The sequence below is a fragment of the Opisthocomus hoazin genome, chromosome 27 (assembly GCF_030867145.1).
Source record: "Opisthocomus hoazin isolate bOpiHoa1 chromosome 27, bOpiHoa1.hap1, whole genome shotgun sequence".
NCBI lineage: Eukaryota > Metazoa > Chordata > Aves > Opisthocomiformes > Opisthocomidae > Opisthocomus > Opisthocomus hoazin.
The window spans coordinates 3,865,088-3,888,938 of NC_134440.1; the positions used below are offsets into that span (position 1 = coordinate 3,865,088).

General features: G+C 48.0%; 1 protein-coding gene across 2 annotated transcripts in view; it reads right to left on the reverse strand.

Moving 5' to 3' along the window:
- Positions 1 to 23,851, reverse strand: part of INSR (insulin receptor) — a 61,878-nt gene that overhangs the window by 12,358 nt on the left and 25,669 nt on the right. For both annotated transcript variants that reach the window (XM_075444514.1, XM_075444515.1), the window contains exons 3-10: positions 11,591 to 11,906; positions 9,898 to 10,043; positions 9,468 to 9,612; positions 9,014 to 9,228; positions 6,535 to 6,661; positions 5,654 to 5,904; positions 5,082 to 5,249; positions 4,201 to 4,402 (exon numbers count right to left, since the gene is read on the reverse strand). In XM_075444514.1, coding sequence (XP_075300629.1) covers positions 4,201 to 4,402; positions 5,082 to 5,249; positions 5,654 to 5,904; positions 6,535 to 6,661; positions 9,014 to 9,228; positions 9,468 to 9,612; positions 9,898 to 10,043; positions 11,591 to 11,906 — 1,570 coding nt within the window. The remainder of the gene's footprint in view (positions 1 to 4,200; positions 4,403 to 5,081; positions 5,250 to 5,653; positions 5,905 to 6,534; positions 6,662 to 9,013; positions 9,229 to 9,467; positions 9,613 to 9,897; positions 10,044 to 11,590; positions 11,907 to 23,851) is intronic.

The following is a 23,851-nucleotide window of genomic DNA, read 5'->3' on the forward strand; positions in this document are numbered from 1 at the left end:
GGAGTCCATCTCCTCCACATTGTGGCACATGAGGTGGTATCACAGCCCCCAGCTCTGACGACCTTCGATATTCCACATACTCAAAGTGTCATAAACTCTCATTTCTAAAGCCTAAGACCCATTCCACAGCTCGCTGGAATACATGTGCCACTCTGAGCCCGAAGGCTACACCTCGATAGCTAGGCAGGTCATCGTAACCTTCTTCTGAGAGACCGATCTCTTATGGTATTTTCAACAGACGCATTTAAAACTCACAGATTCAGATCACATATTAGCTGTGTGGTTTTGCTAACCAAATATTCCCTCTTGAATTATTGCACTTCGGTCTGAAAATCAGTTTTTTTCCGTAGTAAAAACAGAACCGGCAGTGTGATCCTGTCAACTCCCCAGTTTGCAAGTGAATGAGCCAACTTCAATGTCAGATTTTGTCAGTAAATAAACAGAATTAAGAACCATTCACAAACTTAATTTTCTTGAGGGAAAAAAAGGGAATGAGTACCAAAACAAAACTCCTTGTTCTAACACTTCACATCCTGCCACACATTCACCACCAGGAATCCCAGGTCGGGAACTAACCAAGATGGTGAACCAGTAACAGTCTTCAGTGACACAAAAGGAATTAACGCCACCTGAAAACAGACCGGGTATTTTCAGGGGACGATGATCTTTTTTTGCGTGTGCGCGCAGCTATTCCAGGGTACAAAGAGCGACCTGAACTGAACCCACACTTGAGGCATCTCCAGTCTCTAAAAATGTAACAAGCTGTTGAAGCAAATCTTTGCTGCTGAACTGAACTTTCCACAGCCTCCCTCCGAGCGCCAGGCAAATGATTGGCCCAGTGCAGCCGCACCAGGTCTCTGTCTGCAGCTCCCGGCTCCATCCCTGGGGGCAGTTCTCCCCCTCCAACAGCAAAGGCACCCAGCTGGAAAGCAGATTTTCAGATTTCCTCAAACCAAGCGGTGGGTTGTACACAACAGCGTAAGCATATTCACCCACCTGATGAAAACACGGGATGCCAAAAGGCAGGTTCAGCAGAGTACATTCCAGTTTTGAGTTTTCTCTAATTACTAATTAACTCATTTTGGAGCTGCTGTTATCTCAGCCTGTGCATTGTTTTGAACAGCGTCCCCCGACAGGGGGGCAGAGTTCAGACAGCCGGTCTGGGTTGTGCCACCTCCCTCCTCTGGAAGGAATCTTGATGGTCAACCAGAACCTTGTTTGGACTTCGAAGCAAAGCTACATGGCACTGTTTACAAAGTGTGGATTCAGCTGTTCCTCATGTTTACGAGAATTCTGTTTTTCACAAGTAAAACAGTAATTTAACCACTGATGCAACACAGAGTAAAACGCAAGAATAACTTCTTCCTTCTCAAGTAACAGAAAAGAAGAAAAACTTTAAAAGCTGTAAACCCCAACCTTCCCATATTTACTATCCTGGATTTGCAGCAATTTTCTTGCCAAATTCTCTGTATTTTCAAACATCTGATGTCTTCCCATAGCTGTTCCAGTGCCATTTTCTTTATGGCCATTTCAACAGCTCCAATGACCTTCCCTGTTCAGGTTCCTGCTGCTCCTGCCGTCACAGACTATCAGCGTGTGAGAGGTTCACAGAAGGATGGGACTGACAACTCATCACATGCAATATGGCCCGTGCTGGGAGACTTTAAGGGTGCCTTTGCTCACTTAAGCCAAGTTTTTCCACACACCTGAAACCAGCAGAGGAACAGCTGGCCCGTCTTCCTACTTGTGCTGGCCAAAGCATTTAGGTATTTGTCTGTACAATTAATTGGATTGAACTGGGAAACCAAGAAGAAAAAAAGTTACTTTTCACATGAGTCATATCCCAGATCTTGTTCACTCTGTAACCCACCAATATCTGTAACGGCACAAGCGCGTGTGACCGAGAGAGAGAGGACAGAGAGAAGAGTGAGACGGCTTTCTCTGCGGTAGTGAGGGGAGTGTACACATGAAGTCATACCCTGAAGAGCAGCCAGTTAGTTCCCCTCTGCCTCTCAGGACTTTCTTTACTTTTGAAATCTTTCCGTGCTTTCCACAGAATGACGGAGCGGTTGAGGCTGGAAGGCACCTCTGGAAATTAATGACCCCCCTGCTCAAAGCAGGGGCAGCTGGAGCAGGCTATTCAGGCCCATGTCCAGCCATGTTCTGAAGATCTCCAAGGATAGAGACTCCAGAACCTCCCCGGGCAACCTGTTGCAGCGTGCAATCACCCGTTTGCTCCCATCTGTGCAAAACCAGTTCCAGTGCAAGAGCAAACAACACAGGAAAGAAGAAACAAAGCATCAGCGTCTGATGGCCACTTTGTTCAGCTACAAAGGGAGGTTACAAAGCACGTGGCGTAAAGATACCACGAGCTCTGACTGGGAAGGTGGGTATGGCAAGAAGCATTTAGAAACTTCTAGTTTGCCTTGCCAGTGCCAGAGCAAATTAACCCACAAGACTTGTGATAGTATCTCCCAGAGTAACAAACCACACACACAGGGAAGGAACGGCTTCTGTGATTTCCAGAGGGGTTCTCAGCAAGGTGGATGAGATCAGACCTGGACTAAGGCAGAGCACGCAGCTCTGTGGCAGAGCCTCGTACGGACGGGACACCGCATGGGCATCAGACAGCTGGGAACGGGACAGGAGGAGAAAAATGGTACATGGAAAACAAGGAGACCAGATGTACGGGGAGTAACTTCTCAGCTTCTCTGTCTTCTGCACCCCTGCCATCTCATATTCTCTGCTGGCCTCATCTGTGAGATTCCTCCCCGTGACTGGCAGAAGGCTTCTTGTCTCAAGGGGAGCCCACCCAGTACCTTGAGAGGTCACTAAACAATCGGGAGCCACGTAAAAAGCACCTGGGGTAAAACACGCTTCACGTTCAGTCGCCAGGCTCTCGACAGGCTGCCCTACCAGCAGGCAACAGGCACAGCATCCACAGTGAAACTAACTCTAATTTACACTGCCACAGCCTGGAGCCTGTCAGGAAAGACAAGCAGCAAGGCGTCTTTATTGCTGACTTGCAACAGCAAAAGGGCCTCGTCTTAAAAGGATTAGTTAGCCTCAGGGAAGCAGAGATATCTTCCTTAGCAGGCTGACAAGGTGGCACATCCTGGTGATTGGTTTCTTCCTAAAATACATACCCCAGAAACTGGCCTGAGAAGCATCCTGGGCTGGCTGCACAACAAAATTGAAGAAAAAACAGAAAAAAAAAAAAGAAATCAGACTGTCAGAATTGTCTGCCTACATCAGGAGGAGTCTGGCTTTTGTACATGGCTTGGTTCTCCTCTGCTTTTCAATCTGTTGGGTCCTGGCACCATTCTGCACGCTGAAACTCGTCCTTCTGATCAGCACTAACTGCACAGAAAGAGCAAGAGCAGAGGCTCTGCTTAAGCCTCCAGGTGACAACTGCAGGCATCAAACCAGGCTCGCAGAGAAGAGACACTGTCTAGTAGTGTACCCAATAATAAAAAGCTGTTCGGTGCAGTAACGAACCTTTTGTCAAGCAGCTGCAAATAAATGTTTATTAGCTAGGGCAGTAAGGTGAGAATAAATTTTGAGCACAAAATGTGTGACAGTGCGGAGGGTAAATCACTGTCGACTCCAACCTGATTCCCAGCGCCTCCTCTGTAAGCTGCACATCAAGTGTGAAGACATTCAACACCACCTAATGTGACACTGCGTGTGCCATTCGAAACAGGACATTCACCCCCACAGCAGCCGCATTCCTCATGGTATTGGAGGTATTTCCCAGCCTAAGTGCAAGGAAGACCGCAAACACCACGCAAAAGGACAAGGCCATGGCATGGTAAACTTCCCTTTTTCTTTCTTTTCAACTGGATGAAAAGCTAGACCACAAAATCTGAGGAGAGAAAAAACCAGCTATTTTTGGCATCAAAGAAGGCTAAATGAGCTGCAGACATTCAGCTATTTGTTAGGGATTCTCGCTTTATCCTCAAGCTGAGGAGAATTCAGAGCCAGGACATCAGACCAGAATCTTCCAGCTCTGCAAGAGCCTCAGCGGCTGGTGCTCAGCTCTCACCAGCCTCCGACACACACATTCGGCGGGACTAGAGTGTCTCATGGCAGCCCAGAGAAACTGGCAACACGGCCACGTCCAGCCAAAGGCTTTCGTTCAGAATTCAGTCACATTTCCTCACCCCAGAGTACCTGGGTGATATTGTTTGATATTCGTACCTGGGGACAAAAACCTCGTTGTGAAGATAGTTCTCAAATGTCTTGCGGAAAGCCGACTCTTCCAGCTCCTTTTGTATTTGAGAGTCTGTTTTAGGACAGGAACAACATTCTCCGCTGACGTCCTCATTTTCACTTTGATTATACTTCTGAGGGTCTTCGGATTCAAAAGGAGGAGACCATGTCCTTGAGGGCAGTTTTAAACCTGCGGACAAAACAATTTTAGTATCACTCACGCCTGACATGGCAGAAGCAGATATCTGAGCCTGCAAAGATCCCAAACTGGTGTATGCAAGATTCAGGGCACATGTGAGCAGCTCTCCCCCTTTCATCACAGGCCTTTGATTCAAAACGGTGCTATTTTTGAAACGGAGCTCAGGCGCTGCTGTAGTCACACACAGTTCTACCCCAGCTCATCTGTTTAAGTAACCCAGGGCAGCAGGTGAGATCTGGGAGTCCTTGGTGAAACTCCGTGTCCTGAGAAAATTCCAAGCCAGGCCCAGCATGCCTTCAAAAATTAACTTGGCCACTGCTCTCCAGAAGCGCTGACATTTTTTCCCCTACTGTCTCCATAGCCATTATTAAACTTCTTACTCAGTTTAAAAGGAACAAGTGCAGAAGGGAGATCCCCAAAGGAAAAATTATCTGATTACTTTGTAAAAAAATGGTTCTGGAGAGCTTCTGCACATAACTTGGCAACAGTGTCTGATGTATAACGAAACTGAACAGTGGGAGAACACAGCTGCATCTCAGCCTGCTTCTTGAACAACAGGCCTGAAAGCACCACAATCAGGCGTCCAGGGCACCTCCAAAGTGGTGAAAAATCTCCAGACAATTCTGAGAAAGCTTGAAAGAAAGGCACAGAGAGGGAACCACACGCTCACCTTTTAAGCAGTAATCAAGTTCATAAAGCTCGCTGTCTTCCGCCTGCTGCTGCCAGAACACCAGGTAGTGCGTGATGTTGCCATTGGGCTCCGAGGGCGGCTTCCACTTCAGAATGATTTGGGATGAAGAGTTGGAAACAGATATCGGATCTAACGGGACCGACGGCACTGCGTGGGCGGGAAAAGAGACAGAGGTCACTTGCACCGCCCTGCGAGGGCTTGACGGAACCCGGGACAAACACAGGCAAGCCTCCATTTCCAGGGGAATACACCATGCTCTCGGCAGCAGCTCCACCGACACCCAGCAACCCTGCAGCAGGGCGCACCAGCGCGCACACAACCTCTCACCCAGACCACACCAGCCTGATGGAAGAAGTGACGCTGGCACCTTGTCCCCACGCAGGGAAGCACATCTCCCTCCGTTTGTTTAGGAATACCTTCCTGCCGGAGCAGAGCAGCAATGGCAGCGGGAAGTTTCATGGATACGGAACTATCACGACTACCACCCAGAAGACTATTGAGGTTTATTTTTCTTTTTCACTGCAAGGCAACGTTAATGCAGCGATACTGACCAGTAGCGTTGGTCTGGACGTAGATGATTTCACTCTTTGCACCGTACGTTCTTCGTTCATCTGAGAAGGTGACCAGAGTTTTAACAAACACGGCGTACTGCGTCCACGGCTTCAAGCCCCTCAGGAGCCAGCCTGGCTGGGCCTGGGCTTTGGGCTCATTTGACCGCGGCGGTGGGTCAACATCCACAACTGTCCAGCTGTTCGACCCACAAGCGTCTTGGCCATCGAACTCTGTCACGTTTTGGTATGGACTTTAGACAAAAAAGAAAAGCCTCAAATGAACAGAATCCAAATTCAAGCTTTTAAAATCAACATTTCTAAAGGTATCGCTGAAAGTTATAAACCTTTATCCTTTGGAGACAGTATAACTATCGCATTGTATGTATTCTGAAAATGAAGCGTCGTGAGCTTTGCAGCCCTGTCTCCTACAGCGTCACAGATCAGGTACTGTTCCACAAATCATCCCAACAACTAAATCCAGGCTAATTATTTTCAGCTTCATGAAAATCAGCTGGGTAATCTTGATTCTAAAAGAATGTTTCCCACCGCCAAGGGAATAAAAACCTCACATCTCATGGAGATACCTGGGAGATGATAAACTCCATGGTTAGAGTACGTACATCTAGAGTAGTTGGAACAACTAATGTTTGGATTGCTCTTAAATGAGGAATTTTGACTGTACACAACTCAGGTAAGTCAGGGATCACAACGAACGTTTTTACACAAGGGTAACATTGGAAACTGAAGCGTAGGAGCCAGACAACCACAGAGACCAAACAGCTATGCCTACAGCAGGTTTAATCTCCACTCTTCAGTGCCAACTGCCATTTGTGGAAGCCCAGCATGGCTATTATTTTGCAAGGCAACGGTGGATCACTTACGCTTCCTTGTAAAAAAGCATAAATCCCAAGAGATCACGGAAATCAGGAGGCCAGTACGGCTCCCACTTCAACAGGATCTTGTCATGAGATGTTCTAATGGAAGAAAATTTCAGCAATTCATTTTCACCTGTAACAAAAGAGAAGCGACAATAATTTTGTTAACGCTAAAAAATACAAGTTTCTATTTTTCATTATCTTAGATGTTTATTTTCTCCACAGACAGGTATGAGAACATTGGGATTGAGCAGAGCTGCTCATTAAAATGTTCTTTTACTTCGATGCTATTCCTTCCTTAAGCCAGTCGCTGGAGCAGATGACCTCCTAAGGTTCCCGCCAGCTTAAATGTTTCTATGATTTTATGAAAATGACCCTGTAAACAAGCTGAACTAAACTCTAATAGGTGGGGAAATCTAAAGGCAACATATTTTAAAATTCATTATGATCCATATAGCTGAACCCCACCATACGGTTTGCACAGCTTCTGTCGCCTCTGCCTTCAAAGCGCGTGAACTCCCAGCCTCGCCCGGGAGCAGCACGGTCCCTCTGCGAGCAGGGGGAAGGACAGCAGAGAGCTGCAGGAGGGTGGCGGTCTGAGGCTCCAGGGATGTGTTGCGATATGGGACGTCCACGCAGCCCAAGAAAGACAAACTGTGTCGCTCTGGTTGGACTGGCCATTCCTGCAGTGGCTGCACAAGGGAGGAAGAACGTTCATCTCACTGGCACCACGTCCAGAACAAACAAGGGCTTTTCTTTTTTTCCTTCTTTTTTTTTTTTTCCTGGTAAACAGGATGCTGCCGATGTGAAAACTAGACTTGAAATGTCAAAACAAACAAAAAGCCAAACACACTGGCAACCTGTGGTTTGAGGTGGGGGGTGGCAGAGAGAACAGCTCAGCAGACAGGAGTGAATGGAAATGCAACTGTCTCCTCCAGCTGCCTTTAAACAAAGAAAGCGGCCAGCCCGGGAGCCGCACACAACCACATGACAGAGCTGGGTCTGAACCCCAAAGCCAGTCTCATCCCCAAATGTGGGAAGAGCTTGTTGGGGTCTCACGGGAGGAGATGACCTTCACAGGCAGCTAATTCCTCGCACCTCCTTCACTCTGCCCACGCTGAGCTGCGATATCCCCCAGCGTGCGGCTCCGTGTAGGTTTTTCCACTGGTGCTGGTACTGCCAGTTTCTAGGCAGGCAATCATCACGTTCCCCTCTCCCCACTGTGCTGGCACGGCTGCACACATTGATATGAGGCAAACCAGATCAGGAAACTGATTCAGCTGAAAGATCTTCACTTCTAAAGTCTGTTCACAAATAGCTACAGCAGTAGAACAACAAGGGCAGAATCGGGGATGGAGCTGCGTAAGCAGAACTGTCACCAAATGCAGAGAAACAGTGCGGCCACTGGACGATCTCAGCTGCATTCCAAGCTGTGAGCAGAGCAAGGAAGCGAAATGCAAGGAACTGAAATCATAGTTTAATTAATGCTGGGGGTTTTGGTGGCAATACCTGCTTAAGCATCTCCTGTGTCAACCTGCGCGTGCTCCTGCTCCTGTGTGCATCTAAAATTTTGTGGGGCCAGGCAACAAATCCGAGCAGAGAGACGACACAAGCTAAGAACAACAAAGCTTGCTATTTTTCACCCCGGAATACTTCTACAATTTGGTTCACCATGCAGTCCCATCAGAGTTTTACTGGCACAAACAGGGAAAGGGGATTGTGTGTGGCACAGAATGGGAACAAACAGCAGGGCTGAGGGTGCAGCAGGGATGTGCTTATGGCTTTATTGCTGCCAAAATAAGTGTCTGCAAAACTACACCTTCAGCAGCACGCCTTTAGCTCGAGCATAAAGCAACCCTGCGTGTTTGCTCCCCAGTCACGCTGACACAGGCATCGTCTTCTCGTTGCTCTTGAAGAAAGCTGTTAGCTTAAAAACCTCTGAGCAGCCTAACAAAAATTGCTGCACAAATTTCTTTGCCTGTTGTCATAGCAACTCCCTCACATGGCTCTAGGGATGGGTGGAAATCCCATTTCCCTGCTGCGCTTACTCTGCGTGCATACTGTCGCCTCATGACAGGGTAAAAGAAGATTATGACTATTAATCAGGTACTCAGCAGTAACACAAAGTCCCAGTCTGGACTGAGGTTATGTTGTGCTAAACTCTTCAAAAAGACACACCACCACACTCAACCCTGGAAAACTCACAGCTGAGCACACAAAGAACAAACTTCTGAAGACCAGAGTTGGCAAGGTAGCCTCCTGGCCAGACGCAGAACCCGTGAGTACTTCTACTCAGGGCATACTGACAGCGCCGCTGCAGCGCCCAAGCAAGCAGCAGGTCACACGTCTGGGGCTTTACCAACAGGACAAGGACCGTCCCCAGAAAAACATCAAAGCTAGGCTGAGAGAAAAAAGAGCGCGAGGTTAGCAAGGCAGAGGGAAAGGAAAATGATGCAAGTCTTGCTCCGTTCTGAGATTTGCTTACATGAGGCTTGATCACCGTTTGTCTTCAGGGCTATGTCGTTCCTCTCCTGACGCCCTTTAGTCCCAGAGATCTCTTCCATCTTGTGGATTTCTGACAGACACAGTTTGGGATTATAATGGAAGAAGAGTTTGCCTCGTGCAATAGTGAGGTTGTGTTTACTCCAGTCCCAGAGCTGGCGAAGATTCTGGTTGTCCAAGGCATAAAATGAATAATTCCTGAAAGCAGAGAATGAAAATGTCGATTGGGAGGGGATCCACTGAAAGCGCTTTTTCCTCATGTGCTGATCCAGACACCAAAGAAAAATGAATTTAAACTATCTTCCCTGCTGGGCCACAAGCCATGGGCGGAGGAACGTTTAAAAATAACTTTAGCATTGTTTACCAATACAAATCACCCTGATAGCACTCCTTACACTTCAAAGCATTAAAATAAAGTATCTTTTGAAAGAACTCACCCAGCTTCTAGTGTTTCTCCTCTAATCAGATGTAGTTTACGAAAGAAAGAAAGAGAAACCAAGGCATAAGACCGGCGAATCTTTAGGTAACCTGAGATTTCTTCTATCAAGCCAAGATTCGCTTCTAGCTCAGCTGCTATGTTATCTACGGAGAGGAAAACACCGGTTTTAGTTTTCTGATACAACAGAGGAAAACACCGATATTGAAGCCCAAACATATGAAATAGAACTGCTTTACATTAATTCGCAAGACCTTACAAATATGAGCTAGCAAAAAACCCCAAATGAACATTGCAAGAGCCTTTGCTTTGCCGTTATTTTTCTGAACCACTCTTCAGATTCAGAGTGGTCAAAGCAAAAGAGAAATGCCCGAGCTCGCGGATGGTGTCATATTCACTGATCCCTAGCCCCTGACTCCTCCAGAACTTACTTCCTCCACGGATATTTATAACTAAGCTTCCATTAACAACGGTGCAGCCGCGCAGCTCCTGTGCCGATGTCACGGAATCGATGGTCTTCTCTTTCCCATAGTCGCAGACCTTCGGGCAGGGCCCTGCGCAGGGTGTACAGTGCAAGCTGAAAAACAAGAGTCAGGAATGTAGATCCGATGCTTCGGCAGAACGTCATCCGAGGCGTCCCCGGCAATTCTCAAAAGCAAAGTATTCAATTCAAAGCAAGGGTGTCCTGACAAGGTCATGGGATTCACTTGCAGTGCATGACCCACAGCCCTTAGGAACTCCACACAACTGCTGGTAATTCTTTAAACTGTCCTTTCCACATCTGGAATGCGAATCGCTCTGTCCCTTCCTACATAACAGAAATCAGAACGAAGCGGTTTTGACTATCTTGAGTAGCCCATCCACCACGGTGCTGCTCAGGGCTCTACATACCAGGGGTTTCAAGACCAAGAAAACCCAGGCCCAGTCTCCATCCCAAGATCGTCAGTCAAACACGTAATTAACGAGCGGAGAGCTGGCTGTTCATCCAGGAACCCTCTGATTAAGGACTGTACATAAAGTTGCTTTAGAAAAACGCAAGCAAGCATGTGCTTTGTGCTCTGGGGAAACACTTCTTAAACGGCAGGAAGATGGCTGCCTGTCCTGGTCACACCACTGTAAGAATGTGTTCCCAACTAGCTCAGAGCTAGAAACGCTGTAGGAAAAGCACGGAGCAGCGTGGCGGAGGTCCTGCCGACAGCAGCCTGGAACAAGCATAGGAGAGAGGCGACGGCTGCTGTTGCACAAGCAGCATGTCCACGTTGGGAGCTGCTGGTACATTTTTTTGAAAAGCAAAACAGGAAATGGAATATAAAGTCCTGTTCGAATGAATTCCCTGAAATTACTACGGCAGGAGCAAACACACGCGAGCACAAAGCTACCAATATTCATCGGAAATCTGACTCATCACAATATATAATGTTGTTGTGGGACAAACAACAAAGTTTTCAGTGATAAACAGCTCAGCAACATAAATTATTTAACTCCTTTGTCTAAAAACCCTGGGAACAGTCAGAATAGCCGTTCCCTGCTTTGACTCATGCTATACTTGTTTGTTACATTGTCCATTTGGGTCTGGCACAGCTTGAACCTGCTCAATGAAAGCAATCACAGGGCCGAGGGACAGACATTCTGAGAACGATCCATTCAAAAGACGCTATGCTCTTTGCATTAGACATGACTTTCCCCCATTCTGCTTAATAGCAAGGCTTCTAGTCTGAGGGCTGCTTTGGAGGGCAAGGGAAGCAGGGCTACTGAAGCCTCTCCGCTGCCCGTCTGCCGCATCCCACTCAATTACAGCAAGACCCTTCCAACTTCAGGACGCTCCTCTTCCTTGTCCTCTCTCTCTGAATCTCCCTTTCCCACATTTTCCAAACTTAAGAGCAAACTAGGGAAGCAGCGGAAAAATAAACTGGCAGGTAGCCCTGTCCGCTTTTAATAGCTGAAATCAGCAAGGCATTAGTTTGCAAATCACATTAAAGTTGACCAGGTAATTGTTGCAGACACTTCAATGCCGGAAGCTTTTCTTGGTCTTGACACAGAACACAAACCCTCTGCCCAAGCGAGAGAAAAGCACGGTACAAAAACTAGAGCTTGGTTTCTTTGCCTGCAGACACTTTTACTTACTTGCTGGAGTTCATGATGTACCCCGACGGGCATTCGTGAACGCATTCGTTGTTGTGGATAACGTGACACCCCGACTCCCTGGCGTTTTTGCACTTGTTGTGCAGTTCCTGGCAGAAGCTGAAGGTCACACAACGCCACCCCTCAAAGCGATAGTAACCGGGCGGGCAGGTGTCCACGCATTTGCCTTCAAGGTAGAAGTTGCGGCAAGCCACGCATTTTTCAGGGTCGTTCGGCTCCGTGCAGTCCCCAAGACATTCGCTGTGACAGCAGTGACCGTCAGAGGTGCAGCCCTGGGACTTGCAGGCAGTTGGACAAACTGCGAAGAGAAAAGACAAAAGGCAACGGAATGTCACAGGACAACGCCATGACGTACGGCCATGCCAGGCTTACAAGCAACCACGCTTCATCCTGCCTGGCTTGGCGACTTTCTTTTCAAAGAGGCACCCATGAAACGCAGATGTCTGCCTCATCGCCACTATTCAGGGTAAATTCCAAATTTTAATAACTTTTTTGAAGAGCATTATCATTCATTCTCACAACTCACTAACGCTCACCTTCAAAAAGAGTCTTCCTCTTGTTACAAGCCTCCCAGCAAAGCTTTGGTCACTCTGATGTTATTACTGACGCCCAGAAGTGATGAGACTCTACAGCGAGAGCTCCCAGCCTGGGATAGCCAGTTTCACAGAATCACAGAGTGGTCGGAGTTGGCAGGTCCCTCTGTGGGTCACCCAGCCCAACCCCCTGCCGAAGCAGGGTCACCCAGAGCAGGCTGCACAGCACCGCGGCCAGGCGGGGCTGGAATATCTCCAGAGAAGGAGACTCCACAGCCTCCCTGGGCAGCCTGGGCCAGGGCTCCGTCACCCTCACAGGGAAGAAGTTCTTCCTCGGGTTCAGCTGGAGCTTCCTCTGCTTCAGTTTGTGCCCGTTGCACCTTGTCCTGTTGCTGGGCACCACTGGAAAGAGTTTGGCCCCGTCCTCCTGACACCCACCCTTGAGATATTTATAAGCATTTATTAGGTCCCCTCTCAGCCTTCTCTTCTTCAGGCTGAACAAGTCCAGCTCCCTCAGTCTCCTCTTTCAGCCAGAAGATTCCAGTTTCTTAGCTTAAGAAACTACGTTTCCCACAGTAATGCTGCAAATACTGCGTGTCCAACAACACTTCTACACAACCCTTCAGCTGTATCAGGATTTGCTTCCGATCTGCCTATCAAGCTGTCACCGGTTCCCCTGGAGGAAGCCTGCTGTCCCGGTACCCACCACACGCTCTTCAGGGACTCTCCCAGCGAGTCCAAGAAGCACACCCACGAGTGTTATTGCTTGAGGTTTGTACAGTTTACTTTTTAATCACCCATTACTTAGAGCCTCACAATGCTTTTAATGAGCAGTTTGGGCTTTGAAACAGAAATGAAGCAGCAGCATAGCTCAGAGCGAGCACCATGACTAACGCTGAGCAAGGAGCTGCAGGGGAGCTGAGCAAACCCAGAGCAGCTCTGAAGGGAAGGACAGTCCTCCCCCTCCAACCTCAGCCATAACGATTCCAACGAGGCTGAGCCAACTACATCCAACTCCTTAATCCAGAACATGCCACAGAAGTTCAAGTCAGAAAAGATACAATAAAGTCGAAATCACCACTACAAGAGCAAGCACTAAAGCCACATTTAGATTTGATGCAGCCATTTAAACAGCAGAAGGAAGACCTCGAGGTGAGGGAGAGGGGACACGGGCCTGGATTTACCCACATGGTGACCTACAGCCTTTGGGCCACAGCTGTCCATTCACAGAATCACAGAATGGTTGGGGTTGGCAGGGACCTCTGTGGGTCACCCAGTCCCACCTCCTGCCGAAGCAGGGTCACCTACAGCAGGCTGCACAGGACCGCGTCCAGGGGGGGTTTGAATATCTCCATTGCCAACACGCAGATCAAGACATCACCTTTTTCTCACCAAACAGGAGAGTTTTGGCTGAGGGCACATCAGAACGGCTTCTGATGCCCCGGCCAAGCGCCCTTGGCGACAGCAGACACAGGTAAGCCCTCCCGTGACCTGCGCTGGCCAGACCAAGTAGCTTCACACTGAATTAGCACCATCTGCCTCCAAATTGCCCAAACTTTCTGTCCGACGCTCAGTGCTGAAGCAGGAGGGGCTTTATTTGGGCAGGTCGCAGCCACACCGATGTTTGGGGGCTAAAATGTTATTTTTCATTTCTGGCTAATGTGCGTGAGCAGACCAATAGCGGAACGTGGTCTAGTTTTATAAACGAGCAGCACATAAGATCCACAGCACAGCGTGCTGCTGATGTTGTGATGATCCAACCCCAAGATCTGGTTAGGAAGAAAGTCCCCCTCCGCCTCACCCGCCCCACGTTAAAAGATTGCAGAATGAAGGGTGTTAACGCAGCTAATGCCATTCTTGGAACACGCAGCAGTAGCTGCAGTAGACAGAATAGTAAAAATGAGCAACCTCTGGTTCGTTCCAGCCTGCTAAATCCTTTGAAGAAATATGAAGTGGGTAAGGTTGAAATTTTATCACAAGGTCAATTTAATCTCAAACATCTTCCTGCTTCCATGTCAGGCATTCACTGCAGGTATTTTCTCAGTGCATCTCTCAAGATTCATCCATTAACAAGAATCCCAGGAATGGTTCTTCTAAACCCAAGGACTAATTGCCCAGGAGTGTACTTCACATTAATTTTCTTTTATGCTGACCAACTTTTTGCCCTTTTCTAGCAATAGGTCTTCTTTTGTGAACTTGTCACAAACAGTAACTGATCTAAATGCAACAGCCAAATAAAAGCAGCTCGCAGATGATACCTTGTATTAGACTAAAAATAAAATGAGAAGCTTGTTTTAAAAGCATGGTTGTACATTCTTTACCAGGCTACAGATGGAGCACAGTCTAGCAACAGATGTCATGGCTGCAGTTTATTAGAAATACTGGCAACAGCAAAACACAAGACAGAAAATTCCAGACTTTAGTCCAAAACACTATTAAACTTACTCCAGACTAAAATACCAAGGCTTATGGGGGGGAGAAGTCTGGGTTATTTCTCACACCCCTCCCCACGCTCCTGCGTGAGCACTGACACTCCGATGCCTCGCAAGGACTCCTGCGCTTGCCAGTGCCAGCGCTCGCTGCAGCTCACGCCTCCCCGAAGCGGGGCGAGCATCCAGCCGGGAAGCGAACCGCCGCGGCGGGCGCACGCCGGGCCGACCTGCGGCAGCGGGAGGGCGAGTGCTGCCGGCGCAAGTCGCAGCGCCCATCGCCGGCGCTTCCAGCCAGGGGGTATTTTCCCGGCTCTGCTTCACGCTGAAGAACTACGACGTTTAAAATATTCAAATGACAACATTTGTTTCTGCAGGAGTCAGCGGAGCAGACAGGTGATGGGGAAGAGTTGGCCCTCACGCCAAACGCCCACCGACGCCTGGCACCTATCTCACATTGTGCCACACAATTTTTTTTTTTTAAATTTGTTATGGAAACCAATCTTCAAAGCCCTGTGCTCACATTTTGAACTCAGCTGCAGATACTCGCTGGGCAGAAACAGTTTAAATTCCCAGCGCTAAAGATTTTTAGAAGATACAATTAAACTATTTTTAAACTGCTCTTAACGTTTCTCTTTTTCCTGTTCTACGAGCTTTTGATGTCTCAAAGATAGCTTGAAGAAAGCGAAGCAGCCAAGGCAACGTCTTTTTTTTTCCATGAATCACTCAAGAAACTGTCAATCACTATTTTGTGCAAATCCTCGTTACACAAGATCCTGACAAGACGTCGCCTCGACATTATCACAGTACGCATGCCCGAAAGGATTTCATTTCTCCCAGTGAGCACCTGAAAGTCACGCAGAAACCTCCCCAGCGTATCTCCACTACCACTTCTGTAACTCTCACTACAGCATCCCCGTTCTGGGACTCCAGGCACGTCAGATGGGGTTTGTTGTCTGGTTTATTTGCTGCCAGGTTATGCCTTCACTGCAGGACAATATCGAATAGGCTCGTGCTGACCAAGCGCACCCCGCCACCCCTTCATCATCGAGGTCTGCAGGCTCCAGTAACTGTCACTGGCCCACGCAGATTCGCCTCTTGGCGATGGGATCGCTCTTCTGGGAGCTGCGGCGCGGTCCTGCACACGCCAAGGCGGCACAGGGTATGCTCCGACGTCGCACGCACGCAGCCCCAGCCCCCGTGAAGGATGCGGTGCCTCCCTCTCGGCACAGCGGGGAAAAAAGTGACCTCTCTTCACTCCTCACAGAGGAGAAGAAAGTCAAAAGAGAAATTCATAAATCCGAGGTAGAGAGCAGGGGAAGGTGTCCTGGGGCAGGGGCAGCTGCCACCACGCTGTGCCGTAAAAGCTGCTGCAGGAAGAAGTGCTTCAGCACTGGCACCAGGGCAAAGCTGTGCAGCGCAGCCACGAAACCTCTCCAGGACATCTTTAAGCACGGGATTTTTAAAATCCCCGTCCCAAAGACAACAAATAGCACAACGCTAAAAACTTATCTGCCCCAGACAGGGGAGAAACGGAGCCAACACAGAGGTTCAAACCTGTTGTTCCAGGGGTGAATAAATATTTAACTAGCTAGCTAGAGTGGCTCCAAAGACTTGGGAAACAATGCATTTTACAAACCTTTCTGATTATAGATTCTAACTGACATTTCTTCATTGCTGCTGAGGCCCAGCTGGGGGGGGCAAAAGGCAGCAGCGTCAGCGCAAAGGAATTTCTACCTCTGTGCATCGCTCCCATCGTTTCACCACTTCCCTGTGCTTCAGGTGGAAACAAAACACACTGATCCTGCAAACGCATTCCCCAGCCAACACAGGCAACCAGGAGATCCATATTTAACAAGCAAGCCAATTAAGCATTACACTGTTCAGCTAATAAACACAGTGTGTCTGAATATTGAAATATGATTAAAAACATTTGTGTTAGGTCTTGCTTCTTGCTTTCTACTAAGAAGACAATGGCAGTGAATTGCCAGAAAAAGAGACAAAAATACAGGATAAAAATCAGGGTAAGTTTTGCTGTTCCTTCGGGATCCTCTGCCACCGGATGGGTTTGAACAGCACTGTCCCGGGTCAGCTGAACGGAGCATCCAGACGGATGGTGGTTCGGGCGTGAGAAGAGTTACACAGTTCATCAAGAAGAAATTCTAAACCACATGTATGAGCATCAGGATGCTGCATACACACTGTACAGGGACAGATGTTCCCACATGGTTTTGGGACCGATTTGTCACGAGCTGACGTGATGTTTCTCCCATGCAATACCAAGCCCTGTCCGAGCGTGGGTCCTCGCGGCCAGCCGGGGCCGCCGGCCATGTCCCATGCAAGCCGCTCCTCTCAGCCCCTGGACGAGCCAGCGGCGAGGAGCAACCTCGCCTTGCACGGTCAGGTCCTTTTCCATGACTTCCACGAGCTGTGTTTTGATTACTGACAAGGCAATTAGGAGGCTCCTGATCCAACGAAGTCCAGGACAGAAAACAACTGCGGCAGAAGAACCGCCCTCAACCTCAGCCAATGCATTTGCTGCCTGCGCAGGGAGGCATCCAACCGCTCCGCTATCTGCACAAGGCAAACACGCCTTAACCCCTTGCCAGCCACCCAAAACCAGGCTCCCCCAACCAGCCCTCGCCCCCCGCCGCTCGCGCCGGAGTCCACGCCACGCGCCGTCGCTAAACTCGTTAGGCTCATGCCATTTCGCCGGCTGTCGCAGGGTTTTTCTCACGGCGAGCCTTTAACTCGCGAGGTGTATTTATAACCAGGAGAAACAACGTAGGAGGAAGCCAGTACGAACCCAGCACTGACACAGCTTAAAATGGCTTGTTTTGGCCGCGATACGCATCGCTCGGTGCCAGAGCTTAGGTTAGTGTAATGCTATATGACGTGCACACGCGTATAACTCAAAGCCAGAGCCCCACAGAAACAGTACCGGAGAGCTCTGCGCTTCCCCGGGTTTTTTTTCTCTTACTGTAAACGGCTGCAATAGCTGCCACATAAATTTATCCATGAATAGTCTTGCGCACACAGACACAAACATATAATCATACTTGAGTTACAGCTGCTGTGGGAACTGTAATTTAATTTCCTAACTGTATCGTCGCGATAATGACCTCCGTAGAAATGGGTTCTTGCTGTTCTAAACAAAAACAAAAGCAACAAGGGAAAAAAAAGGAAACCCAAGGACTAATCGCCCACGGCAGCAACTCCTCTGAGTGCGTGTTGCAAGCATGTGATCTTAATTTAGCACTACAGAGTCTGTGCTCGTTTCCTGACTTTCTGCAAGTGCTGAGCGGCATCGCTGCTACTGAGATCCATGTGAATCTCACCTCCCTATAAAGTTATGTATTAAATCATGTTCTACGTACATAGCATTTTTTATTTCATCACTTTTCCTTAAGACCAACTCACTCTTTTCCTATCAAGAAGACTCCAAATTCATTAAGCAGCATTTGTTACAGAGTTCTATAACCTAATTTTTATCCACAAAACCTTTTTTTTTTTTACTCATGATCATCTGTTTTCTTGTGAGCATTTATTTGACCTGAACACGTCAAGATGACACCTAATCTGAGTGCATTAATGTATGACAAGGTTGAAAAGTGCTATTAAAAACTAAATAAAACTGTGTCCAGTGAGGACTAGGTATAAATCTAAAACTCCATAGCAGAGCGGGTTGACAGAGGGTTGCTGCAAGAAAAACAGCATGCTGCCAAGCCCTCTGCATTGTGGCTTGTGTCCTTCAATTCTTACTTCATGTCACCGAGACCAGAGAGGCAGAAACCTAAACCCTAAACCAGCGGCACTTCTTGAGCCGCCCAGGGCAAACCGCTCCCAGGGCACTACGACGGCAGCAACGCGCCTGGGAAGAACGCGGTGACAGAGGCCCACTGGACTGTAAAGAGCACACGGACGTCTGATCGCCTCGGTGACCACCACCAGCAGCTCTCCCAGCCCCTCCTGAATCTACAAAACACCTGGATAAACTAGAACAGAACAAAACCGAAGAGGTTAATGTGCTTCTACAAAAGGCCTGCCAGCAATGCCTGACACCAGCTGTAGTTATCAAGCAAAATTCAGGAAATATCACAAGATATTAAAGGAAACTTTATGTCACTTATTCACAGTGCTCAACTGCTCTAACAACATTTATCCCTCCCTCTTTGCCGAAGCTATCCAAGGAACAGCCCTCCCAAACCGCATCGACTCCAGCGCTGTTCTCCACACGTGGGATTTCAGTTCTCAGCACCACGTCAGGAAGGAGCGAGTGCCAAATAAATTCAAGGTTTTACAATCAGTGCTAAAATTAAAGTGTTATTTAGAAAATAAGATATCACAGGACATAATGGCACGACTCCACTGAACTGTGTGTTGGGAACGTGAGGAGGTCCGTATTTACACAGGAACAGATAAAATTAAGTGCAGGTGCCTCCCTTCCCATAGACAGTGACTTCCAAAAACAACACACTGTTGTTACTCCAACGTAAAGGAAACTCTTCCCATTGACATTTCTCAGGACAACGTTACAACTCTTATCTCGTCTATCAGTAAGGATAAGAAAAGACTTGTTTCGCCTCCCAACCCTTTCACAAGTTACGTGCTCATCTGGATCTACAGGGAATGTCTCAAATATTCCAAAACGGGCCCGGTGCCATCTGCAAACGCTGTCTATTTGGCCACTTCCCGCCAGGCGTCCTCCCAGCCGAGGACAGCCACCGCAGCTAAGACTGATGGAGATGCTGGTACTGTTGTGTGGACCTGTCAGGAGCAGCAAACGTGAGTTTAGAAAAGATAAAAGGGTTCGGAGCTGCGTGCCACCTTGTCCGGTTGCGATGCGGAGGTCTGTGAAAGACGTTGTTGACTGGAGGTGGGGAGAAAATGTTGAGCTCTGTTACTGACAGAGGAAAAGAGCGGGTAAAGGGAGATCTCTCTAGCAACGCAGTCTCTGCCATGCCAACTTTCTGCTGCTTAGACTCTGGAGTAATCTATCCCTCCGCGCTACAACTGCTGGTGAAGTTATTCCTCTGGAAAAAGAGAAATTTACTCCTATGCAAATTATGCCGTGGAATACAGAAAACTTACTAAGAGAAACTCATACATACGTATATGTATGTATACACACACATACTTCAATCTATATAATACATAAAAATACATTTATATGTAAGTCATCTTCATACGATGAAGCCTGGAGGAAGACAGCAACCACAACGGATCCACGATGCCTTTGGTCACTCACTTCTTAAACCTTCTTTGGAAGTTGGGACCTTTGCAAACGAGCTGCCCCAGCTACCGCACCACGGAGGCAGCGCAGAACCAGGGCCCAGGCGTACACAGCCCTGCGTAACTTCAGATTCGATAGCTCACCGCCGGGGCTGAGTCAGTACGACAGCCCAGCTACCATCTCTTATTTTCAGGGACTGGACTTCTTGGGCTACAAACCTCAGCTATGGAAGTCCCTCACCTTTTCCCAAGAAACGTTCAGGACAGACTCTCATTTCACAAATCTTCTAGACCTTTCTGTTTCTCTCCCTTGCAGATTTTCACTCCCGCTCTCCTCTGTCACCCCAACTACTTACATGGAGCAGTGGATGTCTCCCACTTGGGTATGCCTAATATTGTCCAGATAGAATAAAGATCAAAGAAACATTTTCCTTTCGTGTATTTTAAGCAGCGCACGTGGTGTTTACACCATGGCACCAAGCCCCTTCTGAACTGAACTTACAGCGCAAAGCATCTCTCTCTGATAAGAGGTAGTGGACAAGGCTGGAAAGAGAAAAAAAAACTCCAAAAACCTCCAGACTAGGTCTGTTTTCATTCTCCTAGTAGCTTTCGATCAAGCTGATTGCCCAAGCAGGTAAAAACAACTTGCAGAAATCTGGTTAAACTGTTGGCAGTCAAGCTCAAAACACCCAAACATGAAGTCTGATTTGAAAACACAGCAGCACTGTTACAGGCGGAACAAGTATCACAAAGCACACACGAGTTTAGCAAGGAGAAGTTGTAAATACTTCACCCGGTGTCTACAACACCGCTGCTGTGCCGTTCTCTGGTGAGCAGAGCAAGCCTGCTCCTCGTACTTCGTGTTCAAAACCACATGGGAGCTTAGCACCACGTAAGAAGGCAGAAATACCCACCCACCTCGGCCTGCTCGCTTGTTTTTCTTTAATACACAAGCCCCCAAACAGACGCTACGCCTTCGGGCAAAGCCTGGAGTCCCCAGCCGGTTACCACCAGGTGTAACGCGCCCATGCAAACCGATACGAACTCCAGGCTTTGCTACTGTCACTGCCCTTCATGGCTGGTAATTGAAGAAGATTAAGAAGCCACCACACCCACTCCCGTCTCTCAGGTACCTGAGGACGGGGAGACCAGAAGGTTCCAAGCTTCAGCCCTTCCGACAAGTAACTTGCAAAAGAGCCATGGAGTGAAATCTGTCTGCCTCCAAAGTGGGGCAGAAACATTCAGCATGCCTAACCCCGGGGGAATGTGGAGATTTGGGAGGCACAGTTAATTTTAAAGTAGTCTAGATGTTGGCCACCTCAGATTGCAGTTGATTCTGTACATCAGACAGACAATTTGTAACTTAGACCGAGACCAGAATCTTTAAAGATAATTTGAGGAAATTTTCTGTAAAGCTTTGCCCATGATTTTACTCATAGCTACAAGGGTGCTTTTTTGTTGTTATGGTTTGTTAAATATCAATCCTTATAACAACCTAAGGATTTGTTTTTCTCATTCAACAGCTGACACACCACCTGGGAGCCTCACGAAAGCTTGATGTTAATATTTAACTCTATATTACTCTTTCCGACGTACAGCGTCTTGCAAACATCCCTGCTCACTTTAACCTATCCCGCCAAACCTGCTCACTCACCCTGCGATCCCAGCAGACCCAAGAGAACCACAGCGAAGTGGTTCAGCCAGCTGGAGATGTCCTAAACATGAGTGTAACAGGACGTAAGGTCTCTGTCCGTGCTGGATTTTGGATGCAGATCGCTGCTCTCTGAACCACTTCCCCCCCAAGCCAGGCGACCGTACCAGCACGGCGCCGGGGCAAGCTTCTCGCCAGGCCCGCGTCGTCGGCCGCACGGCCTGACCAGACTGAGGAGTCAGCAGCTCCGAGCTGAACGAGAGCAGATGCTGCATCAGGACAAGCCATAAAAGAGAAGCCGGGGAGTTGGTATCTGCCCTGCTGAGAGACAAACGGAGACACGCAGAAGTGCTTCAACGTACGGTGCCGGTCTACGAACAAGGTCCGTCTGATTCTTCCAGTCGCAGGTCTAACACAAGCTATTACTCTTGCCTACAAACCCCGTCCTGAAAACATGGAGTGATACCATCAAAGCATGAAGCGAGAACTATAACCTTTGCTTTCTGCACAGATAAGAGAGGGATAAGATTGCTTTTCTCAAGGCCACAAAGAAGGATGTTGTAGTAAACAAGGCATGAAAGAATGGAAGCTAAGTGGACACATTCAGCTACGTGGGGATAGGGAAGGCTGCATTTCAGATACGTTTGTGAAAAGATGTGTAAAATGTAGCCCGGACACACGAAACAAGAGCAAATCTATACTGAAAAGGACGTACAGTTTACAGCAAATAGGAAAGCAGAGCTGTCCATAACCCAGCAAGGTAACGAAATGGGCGGAAGGGTAAGATTAACCGCAAGGAGATCAGGCTGATAACTAATGATCTACACAGCAGCGTCAGACAGAGGTTAAGATTTTCATCTGGGCAGATTTCATGGCACAGTCATGAATTGTAAACACAGACACTGAAGTTGAATTTATGTTTGTGGGTGAAGATACTGAAAAGAAGCCAGAGAGAAAGAAAGAACATGACTTATTCCAGATCACCCCTTCCCGCCTTACCTCCCAGAGAGGACGAGGAGAGAGAAGGGTAAAGCATCACCTGCAGGCCAGTTGTGCCAGGGGGGATGAATTTTCCCGTGAAGCAGAACTAACTAGCTCTGCCAACCAGATTTTTTTTTTTTTTTTTTTTTTACTTACCAGGATGCATAAACTGTTTTAGTGCATGGCCATTTGGGGTGCTGCCCGAATCCACGCTAGACACGGACTGGCTGTGGCGGGGATCTGACCACAACGCCGGACTCTGTCCCACTGCCACCGCTCCGAGGGGAAAGGGTTTCGCTCTGTGCCAGGAGAGGCTGACTACGGGAGACAGCAGCAGAGGGAAGGAGACTCCGGGTCTCGAGCAGCCTCTCTGAGCCCTTGGAAGAAGCGCTGCTGGTCAGCTGCCTGCTCCCAGCACAACCCGAGGCCGGCAGCAGGCAACCTGGCAGGAATCAGACCAGAGCAGTTACACCCCACGCGAGCAGCCAACGCACCAAAGGACTCACCGCGGGGCTAACACATCCTCCTGTTACCAGATTTATTTCCCACACAGATACATCCAACTAAATATTCTAAAGCATGTCTTCCGGTAATTTAATAGGTGTCATGGTTCTCCGTCAACTTGCAGTATTTTTTTTCAAAATCATATTTGAACTGTGGAAAGGAGAAATGTATGCCATATCTCATCACTAGGCATACTAGTATCAAATGCATGGTTTATACACACCCATGTAATATTCTCTCAACTACTCCAGTAATTTTGGCCTCATCAGCTAGTGCCCACCAACTTATACACCCTTCTCTCTTTGCCCTAAAGCAGCAAGTATGCTCTCCACAGTTTATTTCTAGGTATAAGAGTTTACTTAGCAGTACTGAAATAGATACTGTTTGCTTGCAGTCCCAGAGCCAAGCAGTTGAGACCTCCCTATGAAATGTATTTCTATTTACTACTTGCCCTTGTCATCTTCAGCGTACCAGCAAGGCCCATTTTCAACTCATTCAATGTATAGTAATATGTGGCCCCACACAAACTATCCAACTCGGCTCTATCCAGACACACATCTGCTTAATGGCTTCTCATTACAAACTCACCGATCCCTACGGTTTTGACCCTCTAGGACGTGCGTGGTGCCACATCACTCTGCTTCTCTAATCAAAATGCCAAATGAGAAATGATAAACATGACCGAAAGCCACACAAATACAACGCGAAGGAAAAACAACTGGCTACAGATCAGTACATAAACTATTAACTCCGCTGCACAAGCCACCCTTAGTGGCCATTGATTTATTTCTCCTTGTAACTCATGCGAGAGAAAGCTGTGGTCTGAAGGAATTTAATCCCAAACCCACTGTGCCATCCCAACAAGCAGAGGCCAACAACGAGGGAACTGAATCTTCTGAAGCTGCATTAAACT